At 34.0% G+C, this 26,924-nt stretch overlaps 1 protein-coding gene across 1 annotated transcript; it reads left to right on the top strand.

The window, feature by feature from the left end:
* Positions 1–26,924, top strand: LOC126820747 (ATP-dependent zinc metalloprotease YME1L). The gene is made up of 20 exons (XM_050548857.2): positions 1–136; positions 1,838–1,963; positions 7,151–7,325; positions 8,002–8,109; positions 8,297–8,400; positions 9,439–9,691; positions 10,048–10,145; positions 10,599–10,689; positions 11,096–11,155; positions 12,313–12,405; positions 13,766–13,898; positions 14,592–14,654; positions 15,256–15,368; positions 16,105–16,149; positions 17,954–18,064; positions 19,401–19,552; positions 21,604–21,730; positions 22,544–22,617; positions 25,342–25,461; positions 26,250–26,924. Exons 1-20 carry the CDS (start codon positions 98–100, stop codon positions 26,403–26,405), a joined length of 2,241 nt encoding a protein of 746 aa, XP_050404814.1. The 5' UTR covers positions 1–97; the 3' UTR covers positions 26,406–26,924.

The raw sequence follows: 26,924 nt of genomic DNA, 5'->3' as shown, positions 1-26,924 counted from the left end.
GACCCGGAAGCAAACTTGCCGGAAGTTGCCGGTGGCTTTACGACTCAGGAAAATGTTCATATTGCATAAGTGATATTGACGAAATTTCCAGTAAAATATGGCTTCTCTGTTTTCGCACAACGCTTTTCAGCCACAGGTAAATGTATTCTAAAAGGCATTAATAATGAAAACAAAAATCTTTATGTTGTATCATTTATCCCAGGACCTTCAAATGGTGTCCAGTGTATCATCAGAATTCAGTCGTCACTCAACTGTCGTGCTCTCTCACTCTCAGGTTTACTTACTTTTACTCTGATTTCTGTAGTAATCGCTCCTTGTGGAATGTTTTTGAGGACGTGATTTTCAAATGCCGACACACATCGGTGTCGTCAGTGAATAGACCTATTCAATACGATATTACGGTACATGGTTTGAGTGGGTGAATTGTCTTCTGTGTAAGGCATGCGCTACCAACAGTGAGTGGCATGGATGGTTCTGATTTGATGTCCAGCTTGGGCAGCCTTCAGGTGCGCTTGTATGGTCATGACTATACGGCAGAGTATAGTTCATTACACCCGAACGGAAGCTAGTTCGACCATAGTCTTCAAAATGGATGCCAATCTCTTCAATGAACTGCTACACATCATTTTACTTAACGAAAATGCAAGTTTGCTTAATGAAAACTTTGATATGACCACATCATTCTTTGGAGACAAATTCCTGGAACGTTTGCCAAAAGTTTCTGACTATGCTGAAAAGGCTGTACTAGAGGTAGTCACGGTAGAATATGATAACGATTTCAAGAAATCTACTCACAGTTGAGTTCCTGACCGAGTTATCCCCAGAGAATAAAATAAACAAACCAACCAAATATCCTGAGTTTATTTACAGTTACATAAGTTATATTTACAATGTATATCAAACTGATGTATTTAATGAACAAAATCGTTTGTTTGTGTTACTGTTTTTCCAAATAAAATTCACAAATGGATGAAATATTTTCACTATAATACTGTCACTTTCACAAATTCAGTCTGACATCTGCCCTGGTTGAATTGATTGACTAAACATGATTATCCACTCTATTTTATATAATCTGGAAACTACTTGAATATGTTATATGAATTTAAATAAGTCTCAGGTTCTGGGGCAACATTGGTAGTATACGTTCTATCTTCATATAACAATTCCAACACAACATAGTCAAGACTATGGTTGAACATTTGGACGAGACGAAGGTGGCCCTGTTTGTATGTAACAAGGACTACTATCGCCTGCCCAACCTCATGGGTTTTTTCTAGGTCTAGATTAATACTAGTAACTTAAACTAGCTCATTCTGATCTAGACAATAATTAATCAATCTGATTAAAACACAGATCCAAGTTCGTTTTGTTTTTATAGTTCAAAATTTTGATTTTACTTGTCTTTACTACACTTGGATCTGGAAGCGTCGTTATTTAACTCGTGTTCTGCTTGAAATGAGGGGTCAGCCAATCAAATGGTCTGTCGAATTGAGCGTTTGACCTTTTTTTGCACGGAACTGTGGGTAGACATTAGCGGCAATAGAAATCAAAACAAAGCAAAAGTAGATAAAAAATACATGGCGGTCGCTAATTGGTTAATCAAATGACTGACGTAATCGGGTCAAATGTCGCTTGCTAGGTACCTGAGGTCATAGAACGTGAACTCCCACTATAACCTGTTAGATCTACATGTAGTGTAGGCCTTCGAAAGTATAAAAAATTAGATTGATAATTAATTGTACATTAGAGAACTGTATTTGGGTTTCTTATGTACTTCTGCTTCTACATGTAGTTCTACATTACATTAACTTTTCTAAACATATTTTCATTCTAGGTGTTGGCAGCATTTTCACAGCTTTCGTCAATATATAATGGAATCAGAACTTTGTCACAGTCGTCTGCTTCTAGGACATCCAAAGACAAGAAATTCAAAGATCTCCAAAGTGTAGAAAGTCTTGTTGTATGTTATTTCTACTTGTGTATTTAATGCAGGCTGATATGATCAAGTTAACCATTTTTGTTGTCCTGTGCAGGGATTATCCAACTCCAAGATCTATTTTGGTGTTTAAAATTGACTCTTTGCAAAAATAACTTTCAAAGTCAAATTTTTTAGTTTTGCTGACAAATTTTCCCAATAGTAGGTCGGTCTATGACCAGAAAAAAAATACGATAACAAGATATATTTGTAGCTTATTTGAACATATATGATAAGACTTACCATTAAAAACATCATTCATGAAGAATTAAAGCATTGCTAAGTTGTATTTTTATGTGATGTAACCATGACGTTGTCACAAAAAATTAAGTTCCTTAGTCACATTAAAATTTCACCAGTCGCGCTGAAACGAATACTTAATTTCCTCTGCCCGGATTCTTCGTTTTATTAAGTACGTGCAAATGACGATGGAATTTAACATTTGTGTATGCACAGCCCTTAGTTTTTGCACATACATATAAGAAAACATTGTTGTGTATTTATCAGTTACATTTTCGGCTGATTATTTTTAAACGTTTACATGCACTAGACCATAGTTAAAGGGGCAATCCCGATAATATGTTGGAGAATAAAACTGCTTAATTTTGTGTTAAAATCTCTTAAAATCCTCTACCTAAGAGCCGAGCAACTAACTCAATATTTGTGATACGTTTTCAAACAACTTAAACCCATCAGTCTTCATCTGGAAATGGAGACCGGTGTCCCAAGCTGTATTATGCGATGTCTAGATAAAACCAGACTTTTATAAAATAATGTCTAGATGAAATTTACCTTTCGTTATCAAGTACAGCACATGGGTCATTCACCATAGACCTCTAAAGGAACGAGAATCCATTATCAAATCACGCAACAAAAAAATTGACCTGAAATCTTACAAGGGTTATGGGTCCGGATAAGCATTTTTGAAGTCCACGTCCAGGGCTAGAAATTCACACGAATTGCCAAATCTAATTCTCGCAAGAGCTTACGCTGCGAATCGACAAGGATTTGCGTAAAAAAATTCTAAAAAAACCCCAAAAAACTCTCAAATGTCAGTCAGGGTCAGTGTTCATCATGGGGCTGTATTTTGTCGGCTTTAACCGATTGATGTTTATTCAAGCCGATTGGTAAAACAATGAATCTGCCACTGTGGTATCTTAAATAATCAATCTACTTTTGGCTAAATTACAACGGGTTGTTTGTGGACACTCTACAGGTCACAATTTTTATCCAATTTCAGCGAAACTTGAAATATAGCTTTATCTCCCTAAGATCTCAGTTCCTTTCGATATTGGTATGTATCGGACCGTAACTTCATGGATTATGGCCCCTGATTGTACGAAAAACTGCGTTTTTAGCTTGTGGACACTCTAGAGGTCACAATTTTGATCCGATTTTGATGAAACCTGAAACACATGTTTCTAACCAAAAGATCTTGGTTCCTTTCGATATTCGCGCATATTGGATCGTAACTTCCTGAATTATGGCCCCTGATTGTACGATCTTGGTTCCTTTCGATATTTGCACATATAGGATCGTAACTTCCTGAATTATGGCCCCTGATTGTACGAAAAATCGCCTTTTTATACGCCCACGACGTATATTGTCGGAGGCCCCTGTCCGTCCGTCCACAATTGTTTGTGAACAGTCTACAGGTCACAATTTTTATCCGAATTCAATGAAACTTGAAATATAGGTTTATCACCCTAAGATCTCGGTTCCTTTTGATATTAGCATGTATCAGACTGTAACTTCATGGATTATGGCCTCTGATTGTACGAAAAATCACGTTTTTAGCTTGTGAACACTGTAGAGGTCACAATTTTTATCCAATTTGGTTTAAACTTGAAATGTATGCTTATAAACCAAAGATATTCGCGCTATCGGAACTTAATTTCCTGAATTATGGCCCCTAATTGTACGAAAAATCGCGTGTTTAGCTTGTGGACCCTATAGAGGTCATAATTTTTATCCGATTTAAAAATCACCGTTAGCCCTTAACCGGTCATTGTCGACTCTAGCACCACCGCGGTCGACTAATGTCGACCGCAGCAAGAACCTTTTTTATAAGCCGCATTTGAGTATTTAGTTTCGTATTTAATTGATATGGCCACGCATGCGTGTCAGACAGGAACTTGTCTTGTCAAGGGCATTGAGGAAAACATGTCTTTGTTCAACATTTTTGGACGAAAAACGTAATTTAACGGTGTCGGGAACGTTAAAGACACTCGAAGTGGTTGAAATACTTATGAATTGTTCTGAATCAGATTATATCGATGACACCGATTCTGAAGACGATATTTCTGATGAAAAGGATTTAGAATGATTTGCAAATTATAGATCAACTTATCCCCAGCAACTTATAATTATTCGGCAGTAGTCGATTGAAATAGGCATACAAAATATTTCAAATCAGCCTTTATTTAGCCTGACCACTTGACGTCATAACGTTGAAATGAGGTCGACCGGTTAAGGGTTAAACCCTTAGGACGGATGACAGACAAAATGGCTGCCGTTCGTTCTCAAATAGCGTAAAAATATGGTATATCAAGGTTGTGGACCCTATAGAGGTCACAATTTTTATCCGATTTTGTTGAATCTTGAAATGTAAGTTTATAACCCTAAGATTTCGGTTCCTTTTGATATTCGCGCATATCGGACCGTAACTTCCTGAATTATGGCCCCTGATTGTATGAAAAATTGCATTTTTAGCTTGTGGACCCTATAGAGGTTATAATTTTTATCCAATTTAAAAAAACGTATTATTATATCACCGTTACACCCTAAGGATGGCTGAGTTCGAATTTCGTGAAAATCGGCCCAAAACCGACAGACAAAATGGCCGCCCCTCGTTCTCAAATAGCGTAAAAATATGGTATATCAAGGTTGTGGACCCAATAGAGGTCACAATTTTTATCCAATTTTGTTGAAACTTGAAATGTAAGTTTATAACCCAAAGATAGTGGTTCCTTTCGATATTCGAGCATATCGGACCGGAACTTCCTGAATTATGGCCCCTGATTCTACGAAAAATCATGTTTTTAGCTTGTTGACACTATACAGGTCATAATTTTTATCTGATTTAGAAAAACATATTATTATATCACTGTTACACCCTAAGGACGACTGAGTTCGAATTTCGTGAAAATCGGCCCAAAACTGACAGACAAAATGTCTGCCCTTCGTTCTCAAATAGCGTAAAAATATGGTATATCAAGGTTGTGGACCCTATAGAGGTCACAATTTTAATCCTATTTGGATGAAACTTGAAATGTAAGAATCATAACCCAAAGATCTCGGTTCCTTTCGATATTCGCGCATATCGGAACGTGAAAATCGGCCCAAAATTGACAGACAAAATGGCCGATGTTTGTTCTCAAATAGCGTAAAAATATGGTATATCAAGGTTGTGGACCCTATAGAGGTCACAATTTTTATCCGATATTGTTGAAACTTGAAATGTAAGTTTATAACCCAAAGATCTCGGTTCCTTTCGATATTTGCGCATATCGAATTGTAATTTCCTGAATTATGGCCCTTGATTGTAGGAAAAATCACTTTCTTTTTAGCTTGTTCTCTATCCATCTCTTGAAAATGTGGGCATATCCTGTCTGGCAGCCGCTGGTTATCCAATGTTGATGAAACTTAAAATATATCTTTATATTCCAAAAATCTCAGTCCCTTTTGATATTTGTGCATTTCAGACCATAACTTTCTGGATTATGGCCCCTGATTGTACAAAAAATCGTTTTTATACGCCCACATTTAAATGTGGTCGTATATTGTCGTCGGTCCGGCTGGCCGGCCGGCCGGCGTCCACAATTGCTTGTAGACGCTCTAGAGGCTAAAGTTAATATCCGATTGACTTTAAATTTATACACAGTGTTAAAGGTCATGAGACGAAGAAGCCTATAGATTTTCAGCAATTTCCGATAATTACTGCCAGAGTTATGGCCCTTGATCACTTCAAAAAATCTTGTGGACGCTCTTGAGGCAAAAGTTAATATCAGATTTGCTTTAGATTCATACACAGTGTTTAAGGTCATGAGACGAAGAAGCCTATTGATTTTTAGCAATTTCCGATAATTACTGCCAGAGTTATGGCCCTTGATCACTTTGAAAAATCTTGTGGACGCTCTAAAGGCCAAAGTTAATATCCGATTGACTTTAAATTTATACACAGTCTTTAAGGTCATGAGACGAAGAAGCCTATTGATTTTTAGCAATTTCCGATAATTACTGCCAGTGTTATGGCCCTTGATCACTTTGAAAAATCTTGTGGACGCTCTAAAGGCCAAAGTTAATATCCGATTGACTTTAAATTTATACACAGTGTTTAAGGTCATGAGACGAAGAATCCTCTTGATTTTCAGCAATTTCCGATAATTAATGTCAGAGTTATGGCCCTTAATCATTTTGAAAAATCTTGTGGACGCTCTAGAGGTCAAAGTTAATATCCAATTGACTTTAAATTTATAATCAGATTTTAGTTTATTATAAATGTTTCATTACCGAAAATTAAAAATATGTGACAACTCTTGTTGACTGCCCGGACGATTTAGCTGCTGTCGGCGTATGTTTCGTTGCCTGGCAACCTATCTTTGTTTTTAGCTTGTTCTCTATCCATCTCTTGCAAAATGTGGGCGTATCCTGCCTGGCAGCCGCTGGTTACATATAAGCAATGGAAACGACATTGTCGCAGAGCATTTAATATTGGCAGCGATACCCTTCCATAGGTTATTCCAGTCTACACCGATAGTGTTTGTAGCGCATGCTTTCCAGATAAGAATGATACCCTTCCATAGGTTATTCCAGTCTACACCGAAAGGGTTTATAGCACATGCTTTCCAGATAAGAATATAATGTTATCGTTTGACAAGACTTGTGGAATATGTCTAGCCTGGTTCTTCTAGTCTCTTGTTACAACTGGCACTTAAATTTTGGATATCAGAAGCCCATCTTTTCCCGGTAAGATTACAACATCAATGTTTGTTTAAGTTGACAAATAATTTGTGTTTTCAATGTCGAAGACTTTGGATGATATTGAGTTAGAGACTTGGCTACTTTAAGTTGAACAAACATTTGTTTTATGGATCTGTGACTCGTTTCAGATAAGATTAAAAAATTGAATTAATGTCACTTTCATGTATTTTTGATTATTTCATTTTACAGAACAGTGATTTAAGTAAAGAATTGTCATTTGAAGATCTTCCTAAAGAGCTCACAGTATCCCAACTTCTTGATACATTCACACCTAAAAAACATACAGAAGTTCTTTCAAAAAACAAAGATGCGGTGTGGAATGAATCACATGTGTCAAAAAATACTTTCTTTGAAAATAAAACAGGTTAGTTTCTTCGGTAACTATTGTCCTAAAACATTTTTTTATATTCCCACATTTTCATTTGGACGTATATTGTTGTTGCTTCTGTCCATCCTTCCACACTTTTTTTGTGAACACTTTACAGGTCACAGTTTGTATCCGATTTTTACAAAACTTGAAAAATAGGTTTATCTCCAAAGTATCTTCGTTCCTTTTGATATTAGCATGGATCGTATCGTAACTTCATGGATTGTGACCCCCGGTTGAACAATGTACGAAAAATCATGTTTTTTAGCTTGTTGGAACCTCTATAGGTCAAAACATATCCCCGTTAGACACTAATTGTGGTTGAATTCGAATCTCATAAAAATCGGACCAAAACTGCTTGACAAAATGACTTCTACTTGCAAGCAAATAGTGTAAAAGTATGTAATACCAAAGTTGTGGACCCTCTAGAAGTCACAGTTTTTATCCGATTTTGATGAAACTTAAAATATATGTTTATATTCAAAAGATCTTGGATCCTTTTGATGTACAAGCATATCGGTCCGTAACTTTCTGGAATATGGTCCCTTATTTTAACTTGTTCTCTGTCCATCTCTTGCAAATGTGGGCATATCTTGCCTGGCAATGGCTGGATTTAATAAGAAAATTTTTATTTTGTTTTTTGTTTTCAAACAGTATAATATCTTTTTTGCAGGATTTCCATCCAGTCAACTTGGGGATAATCTACACCATGTTACAATTGGCCAGATATTGGAGGACAAAACAGTTCAACATTTATTAAATAAAGGAATATTCAACTCATGTATGTATTAGCCATCAGTAGCCTAATATTTATGACAGCTAATACACATTTGATAAATACAATTTTTTTTAACAAGGCAGATTTAGAAATATACACAATGGCACAAGTTACACATGTTTGCTTTGTTTATCATGATGAGTAATGTAGGCTAATTTATTGTTTTATATTATATCCAGACATATTTTAGTATTTCAGCAACAAAGGGGATTTAAGACTGTTAGAGCAGGTCACAGAGGTGGAATGGGTCAGGACCCTAAACATACATCAGCATTAGATGATCTTAAAAAATCTGTAAGCAATTTGTTTGAAATTATGTGTTTTTCAATACGTTTTAGACTTTTACAGAGGTTGTGTGGATAACACATGCAAAGTTCTCTCTCTGAAAGCAATTGTAGTGAATATATGTTACATCTGGTGCGGATGTAGAAATAAGAAGCACAAAGAAAAAACAAAATAAGTTGAATTAAATTAACCTCTAAGTCAGTCTAAGTAATATTTAGAATCATTTAATGTTCATGTGTATGCATATTGTCATCGCCCCTGTCCGTCCGTCCGTCTGTTTACAATTTATTGGATTTTGACGAAACCTAGAATATAGGTTTATTTCCAAACGATCTCGGTTCTTTTAGATATTGGCATGTATTGGGTCGAAACTTCATACTCACCGTTGCTCCCTGATGATGATGGAGTTAGAATTTTGTAAAAATCGGACCAAAACTGCCGGACAAAATAATTGCTCCTTGAAAGCAAATAGTGTAAAAGTATGTAATACCAGGGTTGTGGACCCGATAGCGGTCACAATTTTTGTCCGATTTGGATGGAACTTAAAATATATGTTTATATGCCAAAGATTTTGGCTCCTTTCGATATTCACGGACATCATACCGTAACTTCATGGATTATAGCCCCCGCTTGTAGCTTGTGGACCCTCTAGAGTTTACAGTTTTTATCCGTTTTTTACAACCTAAGCTAACAGTGCTAGGTATAGCTCTCCAATTATAAGAGATTATCCCTTGTGTTGCTCATTTTTGTGAATTTTCTGTTGTGTCCTGGCTAGGATGTGTGCTTAGAAAACATTTTAAGGATTTCTTTGAATTATGTTTTCTCAATCAACTAAGGTAAGATCAACTCTCTAAATTTAAATGATACAGGAACCCCATTTATGTTTTAACATTCTTTTTGGAAAATTCAATTGGAATGTGAGGTGAAAGAATGTTAGGCTAAAACAGTTAACAGGTTTTGATATTAAAGATTTCAAATTTGTGAATAAAGATATTATATTAAGATGCAAAATTCACTCTATTAAATTAATATTGAATATTTTTCAAGGTTTTTTCAAAGATATTTCCCACTAAAGAGTCACAGCAAAAACAGCCAGAGTTACAGAAGTTGGTCAATGAACATGAACGCAATCCTGAATTTCAAGACAAATTGAAAGTTGCGTTTGCAGAAGGTTACAGTGCCCGAGAGAAACCAGCATCAGCGAGTGGTTCTTCGGGTAGTAGATTTGGCCGATTTATTATGTATGGCTTCATTATATATATAATAATGCAGGTGGTATCTCTGTATAGAGGAGTGAGTGGTAAGTGATAACACTGTTTTTCATATATAAGATATTGGCCAATTTGCAAAAGTTTAAGTCTCTGATTGTCATTTGAGTGATTTTTGATCCCTTGCATACAGCAATATTCAGAAAGTTAAATCTCTAATATAACCTCTATTGACATTATTATAAAATAGTCATTAAAGAAAGGGTATGAGACAACAGTTCACATTATATTTATGAGAACACTGTTCATGTCCATTCATTTCATGACACATTGATTTTTTGCTTTACAGCATTCAAGATTTTTTGTAAAAATCATGTTTATAAACTCGTTTTCTTTTATCATAGACAATATTATTATTATTATTTGATTAATTTTTTTTATATTGGAGATGGAGTACAAAACGGATTTAAAGGTATTATCAACATAGGGCAACAATTCCAGATTAACCCAGAAGAAATCATGGTGACTTTTGATGATGTAAAAGGAGTAAGATATTGTTTTCTTTGTTTGAATCTTTGGCAGAAAATGAATGTGTTAGTTGAATAAAATGGCTAGAAATTCTTTTTAAAATACATTAGATAAAAAGATATAATGAGATGTTTTCAGAAACATGATAAACATTATTTGAGCCTTCCCTTTTCTGAGTTTGTCTGTTAATACATTAAAGATTGCATTATCATCTAATCTTTTTAAGATTTATATGTGTTGTTTACATTAGTGAAATGAATAAGCCTTTGAGTTTAAGCAATTTGTTTATTGTAATGTCTTATGAATGCTCCTGTTCTCATACAATCCATTGAAATTTATATGCATTGTTCAGATTAGTGAAATTTACTTTTGATTGAGATTTCTTTTCTTCTTCCGTCTTCATTGGCCCAGTAAGAGCAGAACAGTAGGACATTAAACTTCATTTCATTTGTTTTCTTCTTTTTTTTTCAGGCTGATGAAGCTAAGCAAGAGCTAAAAGATGTTGTTGAATTTTTACGTGATCCTGAAAAATTCACAGTACTTGGTGCTAAATTACCTAAAGGTGATATATCCATACATGTATTTACGCTCGCAAAGTTATTCGAACATAACAGTTTCAATAGTTTTTCAAGGCTTTGTTAAAATAATATCAATGTTCTGACATATACATTTGATTCGATGGTAGACATTTAAAGACTATTTTGTTGGTTGAGGGGTCTTTCAAATGGGTCATTTCAAATTACCACCCAATCCTTTGTTATTTTAAAATTGTGTAGCCCTTACTTTTATGTTTAAGTGTACATCAAGATTAGGCAAAAAAATATTTAGTATAGTTTTACAATATATAGATATTTTTTGCTAGATATTATTACATGATTGAGTACACAGAAAGTCTCACATTGCTATAAAAGATTTCTTTGCATTTCCAATATGTAGAAATGATAAATATATCTTTCATTTATATTTAGGTGTTTTGTTAGTGGGACCACCTGGTATAGGTAAAACTTTACTTGCTAGAGCAGTGGCAGGTAACTATTTTATTAAAATATATCAACTTGAAATAGCTTCAGTAACTGTCTTATGAATTGTCTTCTAATTTTATATTCAAGGAATTATTAACATGATGGTATATTATTAGATATAATCTTCAAAAAAAGAAACGCATGGTGACATTTAGTCATTGGTATACCCTCGCTCTACCATCGCCTCGTTGCAACAGGTACCGCAACTGGTCGCCGAACCAAACTGTTCTCAAGCGTTGCTGTAGCCATACCCTCTGTGTCTGAACCCATTGCAGTTGGATTTGACTGTGTCGGCATATTTCAAAAGAGCAGTTCTAACGGAGCGTCTGGCTCGTAATCCGGTTTCATGTTGGCATTTACAGACTGTCTAGTCTGAGATCCTATTTCCGCAATGACGTAACTGGATGTGACGATCCAGGGCAGGTGAGGTCACTCTTGTTTGGCCAGAGCTTGGACGGTCATGTGTTGAACTTCGCTGTCTGGGAAACATTCAGCCGCCTGGCTACATGTGTTTGGAATTCACCTGCTTGTATCAGACTGATAGCATTGTTGCGTTGGTCTTTGTTCGGATGTTGCATCACTTGGCTCGTTTACATGTGCAGCTGATTTTGAAACTGAGAACCCTGGGATTTTAAAGGCCTCAAATTTGGGTTTCATACGAAAAGCTTGCAAAGTTGTTAAACTCATGTGTCTTGGTCCAATCAAGCAAAAACAAATTTTGGCAAAAAGTATGACCAGTCACAATTAGTGACCCTACATTTAAAACCAATCTTGAATTTCTTTTATCATTACATAATGACATATAATGACATTAAAAACAAGCAAGATTTATAGAAACAGCGATCCTGTTCAAATATAAAATCATGAAAAATGGGCTATGCGTTTCTTATTTTTGAAGAGTATATATTCAGTTCTTTCCTTTATGTGTTTATTTTGTTGGATCTGTTTCAGTACAGTTTATAAGTTGCTACTAAATTCTAATTAATTTTAAGGTTTATTTGAGGTCAATTATTTGAGAATTTTTGGCTGCAATTCGACATGTCACAACTATGGGTATGTGGTGTGTTCATAGTTAGCTCTGCAATAAACTTCATTTTTCAGAAAAGGTAATGGAGGTTTCTTCACTATGAAGGTTATCAATAATTTTATAATTTTTTATTCAGGCGAAGCCCAAGTGAAGTTTTTTCGTGCATCTGGTTCTGAATTTGATGAAGTGTTTGTAGGAACAGGTGCCAAACGGGTACGACAACTCTTCAGTAAGTTAACACCAATGCATTGATAGTTTCAATGTTGATATTTTTGTCAGCTTAGAAAATCATTGATATCTTCGCCAGTTTATCTACATATCTTTATGCGTTTCACAAATCCATGACTTTTTAATTAGTAATATGTGGAAGTCATTAAAACATGTTGACCTTGTGAAGTATAAAGTAATGTATAACATATGATACAAAAATTTATCCTCTTCAATTTAAACATACATTATGCAAGAGCTAAATCTGCCTATTACAGGTCTTTCTTAAGGCCTGAAATGTTTTCTAAATTATTAATTAGACATTAATTAACTTATCCAGGCCATAATCAACTCTCGATGGCATCGGATTTCTCCGATGTTAAATAGATTAGAACAGTTCAGCCATATTTTGATTTAAACTAAAAATGGAGGAGCGAGACTTAGCTTCGAACAACCAGTACAGTTGTTGAAATTATTACACACATCTTGTCAAACCTTCAAAGGCTAATATCTTTACTCGCAATAGAGTAATTTGAATGAAATTTTCAAATTATTCATTTTACATTATCTATTTTCGAAGTATTATAGTGAGAATGGCTAGCTCTTTATCTAAATCTCACATAATGAATCTTTAAGACAAGAAATTAACCTGTCATGAAATTAATGTGAATTGAAGGGAGTTGGCATAAAGGCATTTTGAAATTAATGCGACCTGTATTTTTTTCTTTGCTATGATGAATGGCTTCTTTTGATTTTAACACATAATTAAGACATGATTTAACAGGTAATGATATCTTTCTTATGTCATCCTGATTAATCACTGATGATTATTGTATCATTTTGAGAGGTGTTATGGTTAACAATATTACTCAATGATGGGTAATTACTCTCTAAATTATTTTATATAAGGCAACAGAAATGCACATATGAATTAAAGTGTCACATGTTAAACATACATTAGGCAAAAGCTAAATCTACCTATTGCAGGTCTTTCTTTAGGCATGAAATGTTACATAAACTATTAATTATACATTTATTAACAAAACAAGACCATAATCAACTCTTGATAGCATCGGATACTCAAGATTTTAACTAGATTAGAACAGTTCGCCATTTAAAAATTTAATTTAAAAATGGGAAAGTGAGGCTAAGTTTCGAATATACCAGTGCGCTGCTTACAACAATGCACACATCTTGTCAAAACTACAAACAGTGATTTCTTGGTTCAAAATTTTACATTATTTATTTTTGAACTATTATAGCAAGAATGATCGGCTCTTTATCTAAATCTTACATAATGTATCTTTAAATTTCTTTAACTCATGAATTTCTCGTTTTAGAATATTCAAAAAATTAGTTCATGGTGTATATAATTATTTCAGAGGCTGCCAAACTCAGTGCTCCATGTGTGATATTTATTGATGAAATTGATTCTGTGGGTGCCAAAAGAACAAGTTCTCAAATTCACCCATACGCTAACCAGACTATTAATCAACTTCTTTCTGAAATGGATGGGTAATTATTTTGGTATTATTTTCAGAGATAAAAAAGTAATTAATTTCTTTCTTGCTGGATGTTTTGGAATTTTTGTACATGAAATGGCAAATTTCTTGTATAGTATTTCTGACAACCCAGTAGTTGTATTTTATCTTGAAGAGAAGCTGATCATGAAGTTGAGTGTGCAGAGTGTAGATGAAACATCCTTTGAACCGTTTGAATGGGAAGAGGTGTGCACATGGTAGTTACTTTCTGGACTAAATTCTCCTTGCCTTTCACAATTTATAGCTATAATAAAAATTGAGATAAATTATTCTTTCAAACATTTCAAACTGACAGCGGTGAGGACAATATACATCGACATGAAAATGAACTTAAATAGTGTAAATATATGGTATGTCATGGTTGTGGACCCTCAAGAGGCCACAATTTTGATCCGATTTTGATGAAACTTTCAGACCATAGCTTCCTGCATTATGGCCCCTAATTGTACGAAAAATCATTTTTTTTTTTAGCTTGTTCTCTATCCATCTCTTGCAAAATGTGGGCGTATCTTGCCTGGCAACCCCTGGTTAGATGTAGATTTTAAAATATAATGTGCGACTGTAAATTAATATACGAATTTTAGATTTGTACCTACCCATAAATTTAACTGTAAAGGCAGATATAACTATACATAATTAGTAGTGAATCATTGTGCTATATTTATAGATTTACCCAGAATGAAGGTGTAATTGTTCTTGGAGCCACCAATAAGAGAGATAATTTAGACAAGTAAGTATTCATATATTCCCATACACTAAAATTGTCAATGGGTCAAATATATCCATACACTATACCTATCAATAGGTCAAATATACCCACATACTAAATCTATCAATGGGTCAAATATTCCCATTCACAAAAAACAATCAATGAGTCAAATGCACAGCACTTTTAATTAACTAAATTAACAACTTTGAAACTGTTTTATGCTAATCAGATGGAACTATATGCCAAGTAATTGTAACTATCCGACAAATGTGCTATGAAAATTAATCTGACCCGAACAAGGTCTGCAGATATGCATATTTAGATTAAAGTGATATAGTGTAGATGTTCAGTGGGATTTATATTGGAGAACAAAAATGTTTATAGAAATGTGGCTTTTAACACAATTTTCTGGTTTGATTTAATTTCTATGTTACAGTATCCAACAATATTATATATATATATATATATATATATATATATGGGGTAGGTAATTCTATATATATATATATATATATGGGGTGGGTAATTCTACATATATTGTTCAAATATAACTCATAAATTCATATCAGCATTTGATAATTGGTTTAAATAAGAATTTTTTGTTTTTTTCCTATATTTCTAGAGCTTTGCTTCGAGCAGGTAGATTTGATGTAGAAGTTCGAGTTTTTCCACCAGATCTCAAGGGAAGAAAAGATATTTTAGAACATTATATGAAAAAAGTCATAGTAGATAAAAGTAAGTCATTTGTATTCAGTTATTTTCCTTTTAATTGATGGACAATAAGGATGTAACAAATATCTCCCTTATGCTACAGAAATCTGGGACATGATAGGAAATGATTTAAAAGGAACAAAAGAATTTATGAAAAGAAATACAAAGAAATAAAATCAGAACTGTCTGTCTGTCTGTTTTAAAAGGAACAAAAGAATTTATGAAGAGAAATACAAAGAAATAAAATCAGAACTGTCTGTCTGTCTGTCTGTCCGTCACACTTTTTTGGACACAATAACTCTCCTTCTAATTGAGCTAGAATGTTCAAACTTGGGCTAAGGAGCGATAAGCAATTTGATTGGTCAAGACTTTGGAACATAACAACTCTGATTTTAATTGAGGTAGAATGTTTAAACTTGAATGTCTTGACTGAGTTCAGTGATTAACATTTCAAGCTAAAGCTAAGCAGAGTTAAGCAATTTCATTGGTCGATGCTTTGGAACATGATAACGTTGATTCTATCTTATAGAGAGTGGGGAATAGTTGATAATCAGTTTGATTGCTTGATACTTTTTAAAAAAAAATAAATGTGCGATTAATTAATATGTGTCATCTTTTTATTTTGGGATTTCAGCCGGGACATCAGCCTCAATGTTGGCTTGCTTGATATAGTTTGCCTTATTTTTTTTTTTAATTGAATTAACACATTAGATTAACCCAGTTTAGTCCTAAATTAAAGAGATCTTGTTTTCTCTTGTAGCTGTTGATATTGAAATGTTGGCAAAGGGAACTACCGGATTCACTGGTAAGTTATTTCTGTATTTACAAAAATTATATAATGTATTCATAAATGATGTTAATTAAAGCAAAAATTATGTAGTTACTGGGCAACAATATATACAAATAGTGAAATCAGTATCTTACTCTATTGTCCACCCATCAACATATTCTATTGGTGTGTGTCTTTTACTAATTGTCCCCCATATTCCTGAAGCAATGGCCCGAGAAATCCCTATCTGGCCATTGCTGGATTGGCTTCTGATACTTGAGCTTTTGAGGGAGTGTGTCTATTCTTCCTGTTCAATCAAATCTATCTCAAGTACAGCAACATGACAGCCCTTCGTTTAATCTGGGGTCTTCCCTAAAACTTTGGGCAGTGATTTAAGATATTAAAAACGGTGAAAGTCTTGTTTGTCTACATACAGTATTGTTTACATTGTATCCGTGTTGATAGTCTCGTTTGTCATGCAATTATTTTTTCTGCAATATTCTGCTATGCACTGGTTAATTGGGCATAATAAAATCGTGAGTCATGGCATAACGTTATGTAAACATATCTGGTCCAATTTGTAATGATATTGTTACGCAGTTAGCTATTGGTTGTTAATCGGACTATTGACCAGTCATAATTTGAAACAGAAATTTGCTTCCTTTACATCAGTGTGAAGTGGGATTAGCTCTAATCAAATGAAACACAGCGAGAAGTATGATTGTGCAGGGGACTATTAAAATGTGTCTGTCCATCTGCCTCTCTGTCAGTCACACTTTTTGGGACACAATAACTCTCCTAATTGAGCTAGAATGTTCAAACTTGGTGTAGGTATTTATTAGTTTAATGCCTTTATTGGGTTCAAAGGTGAACATGTTCTGCTTAGGGTAAGCAGAGATAAGCAATTTGATTGGTTGATACTTTGGGGCACAATAACTTTAGTTCTAATTATGCGAGAGTGATGAAATTTGGTGTATAGTTTCATTACATCAGTTTCTTGACTAAGTTCGATAATGAGCATTTTCTGCTCAGGGTAGGCAGAGCGATGAACAATTTGATTGGTTAAGACTTTGGAACACAACTCACCTTCTAATTGAGCTAGAATGTCTACACTTGGTGTTGGTGTTTATTAAGTGAATGCCTTCATGGAGTTCAAAGGTGAGAATTTTCTCCTTAGGGTAAGCAGAGATCATCAATTTGATTGGTTGATGCTTTGGAACACCATAACTTTAGTGAAGTGAAAGTTATGGATCTTGGTGTATAGTTTTATCACTTCAATACCATGGCAAAGTTAGATAATGAGCATTTTTTTCAGAGCGATAAGTAATTTGATTGGTTGAGACTTTGGAACACGTTTAGCTTGTTCTCTATCCATCTCTTGCAAAATGTGGGCGTATCCTGTTTGACAGCCGCTGGTTCAACTTCATGTAGATGTTCATTAAGTGAATGTCTTGAGTCTTGAGTGAGTTCAATGGTTAACATTTCCCACTAAAGCTAAGCAGAGCTAAGCAATTTCATTGGTTGATTCTTTGGGCCATATTAACTTTGATTATAACTGATGGAGAGTGATGAAACTTAATGCAATTAATTAATATGTGTCATCTATTTGTTTTGGTATTTCGGCAGGGGACATCAGCCTCACTGTTGGCTTGTTATGAATTTTTCAGTTGAATACCTGGTAATTGTTGATTTTCCATGCAAACTTTTTTTTACTGATTTTTTGTGAAAGGGTGTGTTGTTGATGGCCAAGACATCTTGTTCGAAGGGGTAATAGTTGTTGTGTACTGGTGGGTGGAATATTTGAATGCCTGTAATTAAATTTTCTTTTCAATATTTATAGGAGCTGATTTAGAGAATATGGTAAATCAGGCAGCATTAAAAGCTGCTATTGATGGCTCTCCAACTGTTTCAATGAATCATATGGAATATTCTAGAGATAAAGTTTTAATGGGTACGTCCATTTACATTTATTAAATTATTTGCATATTGCATTTAGATTTATTATGATAATTGATCAACCATAACACATTTATATTATTTTTTTAATTTTATATAAATTTGCATTTAATATTAAAATGCATATTTAGAATATATCTCAATCAATAAGTGATTTAACTAGTATTTATACTAAATAATTGCATATTGCAATTATATATATATATTCCTTCCAGGGACCGTGCAATATAAATACATTTATATTTTCATAAAATTTTGTCATTTCTCATTAAATTATCATAAAATGGAAAAATATCACAAAAAAAAATAAATTTCACTATTTGTCATTAAATGGGACAAAATTTTTTTTTCAAAATATAAAATTCAAACATAAATCGCTACTCACAATAATGAATTTCTATACTATTAATTCCGGTTTTGAATAAGAAAATCATCCAGGCATTTTATGACCCACAGCTTGCTGCTCTTTCATTTTCTATTGAATTGACAGTGTTCAGTTAATGTTATGATGATATATGAAATGAAATGAAAGTTAGGTTTAATCTACTACTGTTCTGGTCCGACTGGGTTAAGGAAGACGGGCATACTGTGTTCTATGAGGGAAATTTTGCCATGACAGCGATGCTATCCAATTCCAACTGTCTAGGGATCTTTTACGTGCACGCCAATATGTACAGGGGACCTCACAGGACACGGGACTATCGGAATGACTAGACGGCTGTCCTTGTCAGGCCCTGTGTACGACACCACAGACATGGGGAAACCACGCCGGAAAACCTCAATGTACTTTCGCGGCCAACACCGGGAGCGAACCCGCAACCTACTGGCTAGTGAGCCAGCATCTTACCTACTTAGCCACCGTGGCTCCCCGTGGGTATATGAATATAGGAGAAGATGACTGTGACCATTAATACCACCAGTGCTACTGGGGGGGGGGGCATTCTTATCTGCATAACACTGGCTGAACACTACTTCATGGACAGGAGATAAGTTATTTACCGTCAGTGCAGTTATATAAAAGAAAAAGTCATAATATTTGATAATGATAAAAACATAAAAAGTCATGATATGTGATTAATACATTATAAAAATATCAAAAAATTTGATACAAATCATAAAATTGCACGAGAAACTTTCATAAAAATATAAATTGACTACAAAGATCTGTGTACGGTCCCTGTCCTTTTAATAGTCAAATTATTCCAATTAAATTAGTTACTCTATTTTCTAATTTTTTAAGATAATTTGAATTCGTCATGTTTACTCTCAATATTTTCCTTAAATAAATGAACAAATTGTCTTATACATGTGAAATATATTTATTTTTACAGGACCAGAAAAGAAAACTAAAATACCTGATGAAGCAACAAATTGGTCAACAGCTTATCATGAGGCAGGACATACTTTAGTAGCTTATTATACTAAAGAAGCCACACCCTTACACAAAGTAACCATTATTCCCCGTGGAATGGCTTTAGGTTATGTAAGTTATTTGTATTACATTATTTCTGTTTAATTTACTGCCATCATAGTCTGGATGGAAATACTCTGCAAGAAAAGTAAAGATATGTTTTCAGAATAAGTTAAATGTAGCCTATCTGTGAAAGACTTGTACAAAGTCGATGGTTTCCATTTATTTTTCTACATGGTCCCCATCAAGGTGTACACACTTTTGCCAACGATGTTGCAAGGCCTGGATGCGGGTCAGGAAGAAACTTTCTTCAGCCACCCTAAAATAAGTTGTCCACAGCTGACGTCATCATTGCTAGGAAATGTGATGACCGGCTAGTTCCTTTTTCATTTTTGGAAACAAGTCTCATCCATGGTTACAGATCTGGTTAAAAAAATTTTGATCCTCGTAGTCTAGAGCTTTGGCACCCATTTTGCCGAAACTTTTGTCATTCCTGACTCGTTTGTAATAATGTGCTCAACCCTCTCAAGAGGGGCGATCAGCCATTATCATATCATGCACCCGGGTAATGTTTTCTTGAATGGTTGCTGTTGATGGCCTTCCAGGACGCAGATCATAGTTAAGGCTCTCTCTGCCACACTTCAATTCCGTAGAAAAGGAAGGGGCATCATCCCCTAAAGTTGAGGCCATGTCGGCATGTATCTGTGTTGGGGTTGATCCTTTTAGTTGCAGATTCATGATGACTGCCCTGTCTAAAGCCAGTTTTGTCCATTTCTGGTGATTTCAATGGGTACATGTAGGTCCACAAGATGGTTTGGTACGAAGACAATAATAACACTACAGTTGAAATTCTTATGTCTATGATTCATTCAATGATAGTTGGTGGCAAAAGATTGTTTGAAACCAATTCTTAACAAAAACATTGAAAATACAGAGCAGCTAATGAAGTTTTTTCATTTCCTAACTAAAATTAGTCCAATCATTGTTGTACACATTATTGATTTTTAGCATGTAATTAGGTACCATCTTAGTTACTGTTTTATAGTAAGTGCTCAAACTAGTCATTTTGTATTCATAATTGTGATTTTTATACGCCCACATTTTCATGTGGAGGTATATTGTCGTCGCTCCTGTCTGTCTGGATATCGGTTTAGCTTGTGGACACTCTAGAGGTCACAATTTCCATTTGATTTTGATGAAACTTAAAATGCATATTTATAACCCAAAGATCTTGGTTCCTATTGATATTTGCACATATCGGATCGTAACTTCCTGCATTTTGTCCCCGATTGTATGAAAAATCGCATTTTTAGCTTGTTGTTCCTCTAGAGGTCACAATTATTATCCGATTTAAAAAAAACGTTTGAATATATCACCGTTACACCGTAATGTCGTTTGGGTTCGAATTGCTTGAAAATCGGACCAAAACTACCAGACAAATTAACCTCCCCTAGTGTATGCAAAAAGTGGAAAAATATGGTATATCAAGGTTTTGGACCCTCTAGAGGTCAAAATTTTGATCTGATTTTGATGAAACTTGAAATAAGTGTTTATAACCGAAAGATCTTGATTCCTTTTGATATTCGCGTATATCAGATCGTAACTTCCTAAATTATGGCCCTTTATTGCATGAAAATCATGTTTTTAGCTTGTGTTCCTTCTAGAGGTTACAATTTTTATCTGATTTAAAAAAACGTTTGAATATATCACCGTTACACCCTAATGACGGTTGAGTTCGAATTTCGTGAAAATCGGACCGCAACTGCCTGACAAGATGGCCGCTCCTTGTATACAATATGTGCACAGGTATGTAATAATATGATGGTTGTTCTAGAGGTCACAATTTTTGTCTGATTTTGATGAAACTTAAAATATATCTTTATATCTCGAAGATCTCAGTGCCTTTCGATAATTGCACATTTCAGACCATTACTTCCTGTATTATGGCTCATGATTGTATGAAAAATCATGTGATTTTTTTTGATTTTTTAGATTGTTCTCTATCCATCTCTTGCAAAATGTGGGCGTATCTTGCCTGGCAACCGCTAGTTTCTAAAATAAATGGTTTTCAACATTTACGGGACTAGGTTTTAACTGTAAACAATGTCTTTATATTATTATAGACAGCATTTATAGATGATAAAGAAGTATATAATCGTACTAAAGCTCAATTATTAGCACAGATGGATGTAGCTATGGGTGGACGAGTAGCAGAAGAACTTATTTATGGTGCAGATCAGGTTACAACAGGTACTCTTTATTCTTTTCCTTGTTTGTATTAAAACATGAATAACCCCATTAAATCTATTGTACAACCACAAGCTACATTTGTTCATGCTGATGAAAAATAGAGATAAAGACTCTAAGATGGTGTCAATTTGTTGGCTAATGTAGTGGAGAAAATCAAAGAGAAGCAGAGATGTATTGAACCTTTGTTTCTTGCCATGTCTGTGTGAGAAGTTTCAGATGAGTTTTTTTGGACCTGAAATTTATTATTTCCCTTTTATGAATTGTAATTTTTGGAAAAATGTGTTTTTTTTTTTGGACCTGAAATTTATTATTTCCCTTTTATGAATTGTAATTTTTGGAAAAATTTGTTCATTTCATAAGCACCTGTGGACTTGATTTATTTGCTCCATTTAGTTAGATGTAATTAGTATATATAGTAATGGGTGTTATGCATGAAGCAGGTTATGCTAGCTCTTTCTAGAATACCCAATAACACATCCAATTTTAAAGTTAAACAAATAAGTAAAGAACAGAGGATTTAATGATAAGGTTTTGGTCTTTTAGTTGAAATTCTTGGGTCAGGGAATCCATTACTTATTTGTTCAAGATAGCTCACTGATCTGTCAAGTATCTTTAGTTTCTCAAGAAGGCAAATTACTTCCACCTTCCTCACCGTTAGTTTCTAGCAGTTTTTCTCCATTCAAAGGCTTCATTAATTGAAAAGTTTTCTCATCTTAGCACATTGATTTAACTGTTGTATTATAAAAGAATTCTGCTTGTACAAATCTTATTTATTAATAATGCCAAAATTCATGTTAATGTTTTGTATTTTAGGTGCATCTGGGGATTTTCAGGGAGCGACAAGGATAGCTGCTGCCATGGTAAAACAATTTGGAATGTCAGATAAGGTATTGTTCTTTCTGTATGCAAATGTGATACGTGTCAATGTAAAGCCCATGAATCTTACAAACAAAACCGGTCTTAACATTCTAGAAATAGGTACTATTTATAGTAATTTCTTTGGTAGGAGACATTGTGTTTAACATCCACTTAATACAATTAGATCATTCGTACAAACAATAGTGTAGCCTTGTTTTATAGGTTGTTTTGATCTTCACTCTAGGAGAAAACTTATGGTTAGATAACCAACGTTACTCCTTGTATAACCTGCAGCATCTGTCTCTAGGTGACCATTGAACTTCCCATCCTTTTTTTTATATCCCAAAATTTTGAAATTCAAACTTTAACAACAGTTTGAAAACCAAACTATCCCAAAAGTTTGAAACCCAAACTATCCCAACAGCTTAAAATCAAAACATTGCCAAAGAAATTAATTACATTACCATTACTTTCCCATTTTTAGCAATAAAATTCATTACTATTACCCATTACCTTGAAAGTAATTAATTACCGTTAGCCATTACGTTTGACTATATACATGTAATTAATATCATTTTATTTATAGACATTTAAAAGACAACCATATTTTTCTGTCGTGTAGTACATAGCAAATTATGGTCAAAATAACCTTTCTTTGATTTGCTAAAACAGAGTTTTCTGTGTTAATTGTTATTTCTATAAAATATCACATCAAATAAGATTGTTGTTGTAACTGTATTGCTTTGAAAAATGAATTGAAAGTATACTTATAACTTCTTTCTTTGATTTCAAGTTATTAGGTATAATTCTTAATCCATCGAACTAGTTGGTTTATAATTTATAAATATTGTATAACTGGGAAATCATTCAGCATGACTGTAAAGCAAAATATATATTTTTTTTATAAGTAACCATAAAATGATGAGATACTTGAAGGTCATTGTTTGGTTTGCCACCTTTAGATTAAGATTAATGTGTAACGGACTGTCTAATTGTCATTTAACCTAACTGATTGAATCAATGATTGAATACTAATATAGCTCTAATCTTCGATTACAATCTACATCTATTCGGAGATCCTCTTTGTTTAAGCTTGCATGTACCATAAAATGTAAATTAGATGTAATTGACCATAAAAATAACATGATTTTTGAAATATAATGAATTACATTTCCATTACCTTTTGAAATCTTCCCATTACTCATTATATGACCATTACTTTAAAAATATAATGATTACATTTCATTACAATTAAAAACCAAACTGTCCTATCAGCTTGAAAATCAAACAATCCCTTCAGCTTGGAATCCAATCTATACAGTTTGGAATCCAATCTATACAGTTTGGAATCCAATCCATACAACTTATAAACCAAGCAATCCTTACAGCTTGTAAGCCAAACAATCTGACCAACTTGAAAACCATACAATCTGAATACAGTAAACCTCGCATAAGTCGGATTCGTATAAATCGGATCTTTGCTCAATTCGGCTAAAATCGTTTGGATCCTTTGATCCTGTACGTTTTTCTTATTAAATTTCTGCGCGGAAGTCGGATCTTTGCTCAACTCGGATCAAAATGTTTGGTCCATTTGATCTAATTCCGGCTTTTTTCCTTAGACTAAGTTGGATCGACAGTATGTTCACAACATGCTGTTAAAAATACGTTCCCCTTTGCCAAACGCCCTGGCAGACGCCTTTGAAATCCAAATTTACACAACTCAGCTATATAAGATAAACGAAATTGGAATTTTTGAAAAAAATTGATTGTAATTGGCCTAGGCAAAGCAATAATTGACTAAAGTTTCTCAGCTTTTCAAAGATTCTAATTTTTCCCCACTCCAGCTTACTTAAATTTCATTTCGTCTTATATGGCCGAGCAACGTAAATTCGTGCGCCACCCCACATCTAGACCTCAATGGCGTCAGCCAAAGCCAAAGGGGGCGCATTTTTAACAGCATGTTCTAGCGAGGTAAGCAAGGTCTTATTTTCTCACTAAAATGTTCCTTTACATTGTTCAGGCGTTAACAGAGACTGACACTCAACCGTTTGGCAATAAAAAGTTGCCCAGTAATATTGACTGAGAACCGATTTTATTTCGACGAGGATTCAATAGGACAGTTCCTGAACGTACAGGGCTATAATAAGACCTACATTCAGAGCTGAACTAGGTCTTCGGCTAACTCAGATAAAATTGGTCAGTCCACTTAGATCTGACTTATGCGAAGTTTACTGTAGCTTGAAATCTAAACAATCTGTACACCCCCGCAACTTTAAAGCCAAAACAAAACACCTCAATAGCTTAAAGATACATTATGGGAGATTAGATAAAGAGCTGGCAGTTTTCACTATAATAGTTAAAAACTAGATAATGTAAAGGGAATTTGCTGAAAATTTCAGTCAAACTCTGAACCAAGATTTTAGCGATAGAATTTTCGGCCTAGCCTCGATTATCATTACTAAAGTCGGTACGATAAAAAACATACTCTTGATTATCCATTTCATGATTAAATCATGAATGAAAGTTGAGCAGCAAATGGGATCCTAATCCAGTAAATATCGCAGTCTAGCGTTGACATCGAGAGTTGATTATGGTCTGGATAAGTTAATTAATGTCTTATTAATAATTTAGATAACATTTCAGGCCTAAAGAAAGACCTGCAATAGACAGATTTAGCTCTTGCATAATGTATGTTAAAAAATCAAACATATAATTGATTAAAATATATAAAGTAAGCTGTAAATGTTTTGTAGGTAGGAACAAGAGTATTTGAAGATAATGGTGGAGATGGTGGTTTTGCAACAATTAAAGTAAATGAAGTTAGTCAAGGTGTGCAAGATTTAGTTGATAATGAAATAAGACGACTTTTACAGGTATGTATACTGTCACTATATAATTCAGTTATCCACCACCTATTGAAGAAATGTATAATATATTAAAATAAATTTAGTTATTATCAGATCATGACATATTTCTATTATATCCATATTCCTTCTAACAATGTAGTTATTTTAAATGAATTAGTTATTCTATTTTCTAATTTGAATTCATCTTGTTTTATTCTGGAAAATGTCACTGACAAATTTTTATTATAGTCTTCCTCCCAGTCATATGTCACCCTGTTTGGGACAAAACAACTCAACTTTTAATTGAGCTAGAATGTTAAAATTTGTTGTAGATTTTATAAGGTGAATACCTTGGCTTAAGTTTGGTCATGGGTATTTCCTGCTTAGGTTAAACAGAGATAAGCAATTCGATTAGTCGGTGCAATGGGGCACAATAACTTTGATTTTAATTAAGTGAGTGTGTTGTATAATTTCATTACATCAATACTTTGACTATTACATCAATTCTTTGGTTGAGACCTTGGGGCATGATAACTTTGATTCTGATGGAGTGAAAGTGGCAAAACATTGTGTATAACATTATCTTGACTATGTTCAATAATGAACATTTCTTGCTCTGGCAGTTTGGAACACAATAACTCTCCTTCTAATTGAGGAAGAGGTTCAGGCTTGGTGTAGGTGTTTATGGCTTGACAGAGTTCGATGATGGCCATTTTCCAGAGATAAAAGCAGCGATAAAACAGTTTGTTAATTTTAAATTATGTTCTATTTTTATCTCATCTTGAATATATTTTGTTGTTTGTTTTGTTTTGTAGGAATCGTACGAAAGGGCAACAGCGTTATTGAAATCACATTCTGCTGAACATAAAGCTTTAGCTAAAGCCTTGATGACATATGAAACATTAGACAAAGATGATATAAAAGCAGTTGTAGAAGGGAAAAATTTAAACAAAAATGCAAAAATATCTTGATAATATTCTCTGTTAGACCTAAAACCAATCTAAATAGTCATAAAGATGATCAACAGATGCAAGTCGGGGGTGTTGAATTTAAGAAATACAATCACTTTTGTATTTCATCAGAGATATTGAACCTGTCAATTATGTATATCAAATGAGAACATTTATAAATAGTTGTGGATTCAGAATTTTGCTATTTATTACTTCAATATTTTAACATAGTGATTTAGCCTCAAAGAGGAAAAATAATAATACAAAAAGGATATAAAATGACATGACTTTACCTTTCACTATACCCCTCACAGTCATTTGTTTGAATTAAATGGTGCAAGATTAAATTAGTAACTGGAGTCTGTCTGTACATATAGTGTGTTTTTAAATGTAAACATTGATATTAATAAGAAAGAAATTGCTTAATGTCAAAATCAGTTCGTGAATTCTTTTAAAATCATTGTAAAAGAACTTTGTGGCATTAAATTAACTGCAATTATTGGTCCTGGTGGGGGTGGGGGGGTGTGTGTGTGGGGGGGG

Source organism: Patella vulgata, chromosome 5 (assembly GCF_932274485.2).
Source record: "Patella vulgata chromosome 5, xgPatVulg1.2, whole genome shotgun sequence".
NCBI classification, from domain to species: domain Eukaryota; kingdom Metazoa; phylum Mollusca; class Gastropoda; family Patellidae; genus Patella; species Patella vulgata.
This window is presented reverse-complemented; position numbering and strand designations above follow the sequence as displayed.

What these genes read in the sequence shown, in the direction of transcription:
- LOC126820747 (XM_050548857.2), top strand. Translation starts at nt 98, where the DNA reads ATGGCTTCTCTGTTTTCGCACAACGCTTTTCAGCCACAG. An exon ending in ACGGGTACGACAACTCTTCA is followed by an intron (nt 12,406 to 13,765) that starts GTAAGTTAACAC and finishes TAATTATTTCAG; the next exon opens with AGGCTGCCAAACTCAGTGCT. An exon ending in GTGGAATGGCTTTAGGTTAT is followed by an intron (nt 19,553 to 21,603) that starts GTAAGTTATTTG and finishes ATATTATTATAG; the next exon opens with ACAGCATTTATAGATGATAA.